We start from the raw sequence: 7,462 nt of genomic DNA, 5'->3' as shown, positions 1-7,462 counted from the left end.
TATTTATCATGATTATGGGAATATTTTTTTGACTACTGGTAATTTCGTATTTCGGATGGTAACACCAAAGCAACTCTATGATCTGTCATAATTGAAACAATTGCATCAGAATTCGATGTCCGTGAATCATTACTTTTCGACTGCTCAAAAACTTTGATATTATTCCAGAAAACGTAAGTATAACTATGTTACCATAATAATTTACACTTACTGCATGTGTTATTTATACTATAAACATACTTTTGTTTAGTATTTCATTGAATTTCGGCATTATTGGGTACTTTTTAAAGAACATGAAATTTTCACATATTTTGGGGTGAATAGAGACGAGAGGGGGGTTAATAGAGACGCCATACGGGGTGAATAGAGACGCCATAAGGGGTGAATAGAGACAACCTGCGGGTGAATAGACAGTGATGATACAGAAAACTGAAATTTAAATGGTTTGAAAAGTGATTATGTTTGGTATAATGTTTCTTTTTTTTCTTTATTTAGAAAGACCACTATACAATATAAACATGCCACGTGTTTATAAACCGGACCCCCGAAGCACCAAAAGGTACCTCAAACACGACCCAGAGGTTTTAAAGAATGCTGTACAAGATATATTGGAGAATAATCTCAGCTATCGAGAGGCTGAGGTAAAATATGGGATACATCGTTCCGTACTCAATAGACACACGATGAAAAATATGAAAAATCAAGGAGGGCAAACAGTTTTATCTAAGGAAATTGAAGAATACATTATAAGCCAATTAAATGTTTGTTCTGAATGGGGATACCCATTAGATCTTTATGATCTGCGTATTTTAGTAAAAGGATACTTAGATCGGGCAGGTATTACGGAGAAAATATTTAAAGACATATTGCCTGGTAAGGAGTTTTCATACAGTTTTTTGAAAAGAAATAAAGGTAAAATTTCTCAAAGAATTTGCCAAAATATAAAACATGTACGGGCTGAGATCACGCCTGAAGATATCAATAGCTATTTCGATAACTTAGAAATAGCTATAAAAGATGTACCATTATGTAACATTATCAACTACGACGAGACGAATTTGACCGACGATCCTTCGAGAAGAAAGATAATTTTGAAGAGGGGAGTTAAATATCCTGAAAGAGTCATGAACTCCACGAAATCATCAACCTCCATAATGTTCGCTGGTTCTGCTGATGGAAATTTGCTACCTCCTTATATTGTGTACAAATCGACACACTTGTACGATACATGGACGTCAAATGGCCCAAGGGGGGCGAAATATAATCGCAGTCGAAGTGGATGGTTCGACAGCATAACTTTTGAAGACTGGGTTAAAACAATAGCCTATGAATACTTCAAAGGTAAAACTGGCAAAAAAATTATGATAGGGGATAATTTATCATCTCACTTTTCAATTGATTTAATCAAATGGTGCAAAGATTACGACATTTTCTTTGTTTTTCTGCCAACAAATTCCACGCATATCACGCAACCGCTCGATGTATCCTTTTTCAGACCATTGAAAATAGCGTGGAAAAGACTGTTGGAAGAGTGGAAAAAAACGGACGGAAGAAAAGAAGCCAGCATCCCTAAAGGACTATTTCCTCGTTTGCTAAAAAAACTGTATGAAACAATTTCAATAAATGCAAAACAAAATATAATATCTGGATTTTATAAAACGGGTATTTCCCCAATTGATCGTAGAGAGGTTTTATTCCGGCTACCAGGCTATGAAAAACCCCAAAATGAGCACATGAAAGCTTTGGATCAATCTGTAATACACATTCTTAAGGAAATGCGTTATCCTGATAACGCTAATCAAACTACAAAAAAGAAGAAGAAATTAGCTGTCGAAGCGGGTAAGTGTACAGAAAATATCGAAATAGATGATGAAAATATCAATAGTTTAGACAGACCAAATCTTTCCTTACAATTGAAAAAAAATGTAAAAACAAAGGGTAAAGGCCCTGGAAAGAGGTCTAAATTAACCCTAAATGAGATGAATGACAACATGAACCCCAATAAGGTTGTTATGATTTTTGATGCGGCCGGAAAATGTATAAACGACAGTAGTCCAACTGCTGATCTTAAAGACTTGGTAGAACCAGCCATGAATAGAGAGCAGCCATCTACTTCTCTTTCAAATTCTAAAGTATTGTTATACCAAAATGAATGCTGCGTTTGCAAAATAAAAAAATACAGAGGCATTGATTGGGTGAAGTGCATGGTATGCAAAGGTTGGGTTTGCTCTTTTTGTAACGAAGGAGTAACGTACTTTGATTTTATTTGTTCAAATTGTTTAGGCCATGAATAATTAGCTATTTTAAAATAAATCTTCCTATAATACTTATGTTAATAGCTAGCTTTATAATAATGCTTTTAATCATTGATAAATATGTTTTTAAATACCTACTGCACATGTAAAATTAATATTTTCATTTAATACCTTAACTCCGTAGATGTATTAATATTTTTAATTAACAGTTAGGTACCTACTCATCTACCTAATAAAATCACTATATTAATTGTATGTAACTAGATATATAATATTTTGATAATTGATTGATAATTATCTTTCAAAAAGACAACTACTGGACTAATTGTAAAATAAATATTTTGATTTTATAAATTCCATAAATGTATGTAAAATAAATGTAAGGAAACGAAATGATTATTTTTTTATATTGATAAATATGTTTTATAAAATTGCACTTGTAAAATTATAATTCGATTTAATAAACACCATAAATGTATGCATGTTTATAATTGACCTAAATCTACCTACCTCCCTATACATTTTGTCTCTATTCACCTTCCAAGTCTCTATTCACCCCCTTCTCGTCTCTATTCACCCCAATTCAGGTTAAATAGAGACATCAATCAAAATTGATTGTTCTTTAATAACCTTCAAGGATATTTGTACAATATGTCCATAAACTTGTAGAGGGACTATAGAAACAAGTTTTAAGCTATTCATGTTGGTATAATTTGGAACATGTATGCAGATACATAGTCGTCAAGGGGAAAAAGTGTCTCTATCCACCCCAATTGACGGTACTTAATTTACTGAAAAAATGAATAGCTAAGATTAAAATTGAATACCTTGAAAGAAGAACCACTTAAATCACCTTAAGTGGTTTTTCGGTTCTCGTTGTATTTAGCAAGGTTTATAACCTGGCTATTAGCTCTCAAAAAATTATTTCTGTATTTTGTCAATAGAGCTCGTTATATTGATTCAAGTTGGGACACCTCACAAGTTGTTCTTCCATCTAAGATTTTGCGGCCATTTAGGTGGTATCATAACCTCACTTTTATCTGTCAGATACTTTTGTTGTAATTATTCTTTTAACATATATTTTCGTTTTTTAACCATAAACAGTCATCATATAACATCAAGAAGTAGTAGAAGATAGCAAGACGAGTAATTATGATTGTTTATTCACATAATGATCATTCAGAATGACAATCGTACACAAAATGAAACAATCTCGGATGCATCTGATAGTGACAATGTCGTGTCAAAAAATCTTGGAGTGAAACGTAAAAAGTGTAAAGGAAATTGGAAGAAGGAAGTAGCTAAGTAAAGAAGGAAGTAGCTAAGTAAAAAAGGAATTCTGGTGTAACATTACAGCAAGTAGTGGGAAAAAAGGTAATGGAAAATCTTTTGTTTGTGTCCAAAAGTGATGTCCAAAACAGTGCTCGGATAAAATTGGATGTGTATTTCAAAAAGAGTTTTTTGATAATCTTTGGAGCATTGGTAATAAAAATGTCCAAGATACTGCTCTTTTGACACTTATTTATTTAAAATTTGCGAAATTTTTCGAAATTTTCGGAATTTAGGATTCGGACCGTATACCGATAAAAAGAAAAAAAAATTTCGAAATAATTTTTTTAAACCTTTTTATAATTTTTTTTCAACACCGGTTATGATTACCGTGACGCCGTATACCCCAGAACACTTGTGACCTGATCTATAAGCATGTCCACTTTGCGCGGCGAAGATCGGATGATCTTTAACTAATATATAGTTCAAAGTCGTTAAATCACACCACTTGATGACCGGCCCAAATAGCGATTGTAGCCGAACGGTTTGAGATAGAGTCCGGACAAAAGCCAATCGAAGGCTGGAATTTTTTTATGAATTTACGATCAGGTGTCCGCTACTTCCAACTTTGAGAAACCGAAGAATTTAAATATTCAGAAAGCTGTCGAAGACATTACCAAGAACCATATGAGCTTCAGAGTTGCTCAAGAAAAATACGGTATAAGTCGGTCTGTATTGTCTAGATGAGTATTGAGAGTAGATGTGAAAGCACAAGGCGGCCAAACTGTTTTGAGTCCAGAAACTGAGCAGTTTATCATCGAAAATTTAAATATTTGCTCAGAATGGGGAGACAGTAATGATTTACGACTCATCGTCAAGGCTTATCTTGATAAAAAAAGGTATAAATGTAAAAAGGTTTAGCCAAAATCTCTCGGGAAACGAGTTTGTCATAAGTTTTTTAAAACGACACCGACATTTCATGGAAACTCATAACAACCAGCTGTTGAAGTGTTATAGATGTGGTAGTAATTTCACAACCATCCTTGACTTTAGACAACACTTATTAGTCGCACATGGAATTATCTAGAACACGAAGAAATGGGGGATCGGAAACCGTCACAGTTCCTACATCATTTAAGGACGCTTGCCGGTACCGCCATCTCAGACGAAGTCCTAAGAACCTTGTGGGTGGGTAGGTTGCCACACCATGCAGGTAGTGCTCGCCACCCAAAAAGACACATCTGGACAAAGTTGCGGGCCTTAATGATGCCATGATTGAAGCCACAGCCAGACCGTCAATCTCGGAGGCAACTATGGAAACATTGATTGAGACCAGGATGCGGAAACTCACATTGTCATTGCAGGAGCAAATGACAAGCATCCGAGACGAAATTGTCGACATCCACAGCCGCGATTCACGCCCACGGATAAAGAACCACGGCCGGCGATTCAACAGCCCCTCACGAAGCCTGATAAACATATTCGTGAACATCTATCTCCCACAGTAAAAAAACATAATATGGTGTGATTCTTGTGGCGGCCAAAACCGTAATATTAAATTAACGCTGATGTTGAAGACCGGTATTCCGGATGCCGCCAAAGAGTGCAGCACTTCGTACCCTTGTGGCACAGCCTCAAGGGTTCCGTCGCTGTGGCAGGCCCTCCCTCACCCTGCAGCGATGCTACAAAAGCGACCTACGTGCTGCAGGTCTGACATGGCGGGAGGCGCAGGAGTCGGCGATGGACCGAGGGAAGTGGCGCCAACTTGTGCTTGCCCTATGCCCCAATGTTGGGACGTGATAGGGTGAAAGAAGAAGAAGAATGTTGAAGACCATCATGCATCAAGTGACAGAGTTACAGAAAATTACATTAAAATTTCTATATTCCGGCCATGGTTTTTTGCCAGATAACAAAGACTTGAGTGACATCGAAAGCTCATCAAAACAGCAGCAGAGGATGTATACTCCGCATGATTACATTAGGGCAGGGTTCGGCAGAAGCGGCTCTTCAGACATAAACTCCAATTTCACCTCATCTCAAGCAGCCTTATAACTTATGAGTTTATGAGATAGAGCCGCCGAAAGAACTTCGACTTGTACATCCTCTCAAAATAAATGTCAATGAACTTAACTTGACACCGTTCGACACAGATGCTGGTTCATTCCAGATGCAGTTAATAGATTTAAAAAGTAAGGAACTGTGGAGTAACAAATTCACAGATCTGACCAGCGGCTTGGAAGAACTCGAAAGAGAGAAATCCAATTTGATTTCTTAGCACAAATGAACAGCTATAAAACTACTGCCTAAAATGGAAACAATAGTATTTGATACATGGAATAGTTTGCCTGAAACATATGACGTGTTATAAAAACTAGCTTTTGGTATTTTCACAATCGTTGGCTCTACATACATATGCGAACAAACATTCTCATCTATGAACCAAATAAAAAATAAACTTAGAAGCAGAATAAATTTACAATCATGTACCTATTCGCTATTTGCCAGATATAGAGTAAAGTTATCAAACATTTTTAAAATAAAACATCTTGAACTTTTTTCAAGTTAGTGAAGTGACATTTCTTACAGTTTTAAGATTTATAATATTTCACATGAGAGTTATTGAAAACAGACTCCTTTAATTATTTATCATTTTAAAAACTATGTTTAACCGGAATCTGATAGATGCGGAATTCCGTCCGCCATCATATTTTTTGTTCCCGTTAAAGTTTGTTAATTAAAACTTTTTAAGTTAAGTACCTAGTTATTTAATTATTGTATCATTCTTATAGGAGCTCAAACGGTCGAGCTCTGATAACCCTAAAACTGAAGAGAGGAAGCAGGAACCTAAAAAGTCGGATCTTTGCTATTTTATATTTAAAAATAATATTTCTATTAATATCAAGTAGAAAATATATTTATGCAGCCTCATGACGGGCCGCGACCAGGCTCGGGTAGACCAGTTCCACCCACTTGTGAGACAGGACTGGGTGGTAAAAGACCCAGAGTTGCTATACAAGGGTTATCTGGATTATTAATATCCAATGGAGTTAAGAAGTATCGTGTAATGATCAAAGATCTAGACGAACATGTCAGATTAACTTTCAGCCAGGAAGATATAAAAAATTCCAAGTTGATTATCAACGGAGATCCTCAATTCAAGTATATTCACATAAATGGAATAGATTATATCCTAAGTGATCAGGCTGTATATGTTAAAGAGTTATTTAATGTAAATCATCTGAAGCGTTTCATCGACCGACAAATACCCAAGGAACAAGCAGGTTTTGTTAAGGGCAAGGGAACTCGAGAACAAATTCTGAACATCATGCAACTAATTGAAAAATGCAGAGTTTAATACCCTTATGATATTATGCTTCATTGACTATCAGAAGGCATTCGACTGCGTAAGATGGAACTGTATGTGGAAGGTACTTCTGGAAATGGGAGTTCCATCCCACATTACCTGTCTTATCAAAAACTTAAATAACAATAGCCATTAGCCCAACAGGCCTGGAATGCAGGTTTTGGAGCCAGGCAGCCGGTTGGTTCATTTAATGCTAATAGTACACCCCAAGTTCCGATACATCGTAATGCTACTCCTAAAGAAACAAGCTCGCCCCGCGATTCCTAGAAAACCGGGTTGTTGAGAAAATCTCTCCTACTGTATACCTATTAGTAATATGCAGGGAAACTTCTTGGTCGTTTTCATATTAAAGACATTTTAAAACAATAGCTTTCTTATGAGTGTTCTCATTCTGTAGGCTAAGCCTTATGCACTTCTGCTTACCACTATGGTGCTTTCTTTGAATTTACTTAATTACCGTCAATTGGGGTGAATAGAGACTGTGGGGTGAAAAGAGACAAAAACATGGTATGAATTTCAACACAACTTTATTAAGTATCCTACGTATTTATCATGATTATGGGAATATTTTTTT

The 7,462-nt window shown here is 35.9% G+C and overlaps 1 protein-coding gene across 1 annotated transcript; it reads left to right on the top strand.

The window, feature by feature from the left end:
* Positions 1–30: 30 nt before the first annotated feature.
* LOC147070692 (uncharacterized) lies at positions 31–2,294 on the top strand. The gene is made up of 2 exons (XM_085949139.1): positions 31–173; positions 496–2,294. Exon 2 carries the CDS (start codon positions 519–521, stop codon positions 2,292–2,294), a length of 1,776 nt encoding a protein of 591 aa, XP_085805265.1. The 5' UTR covers positions 31–173; positions 496–518.
* The last annotated feature ends 5,168 nt before the right edge of the window (positions 2,295–7,462 follow it).

The sequence above is a fragment of the Rhyacophila brunnea genome, unplaced genomic scaffold (assembly GCF_057557595.1).
Source record: "Rhyacophila brunnea isolate RB1 unplaced genomic scaffold, BYU_Rbru_1.0 scaffold_21, whole genome shotgun sequence".
NCBI lineage: Eukaryota > Metazoa > Arthropoda > Insecta > Trichoptera > Rhyacophilidae > Rhyacophila > Rhyacophila brunnea.
The sequence above is the reverse complement of the archived record's forward strand: the minus strand, read 5'-3'. Positions and strand labels throughout refer to the sequence as shown.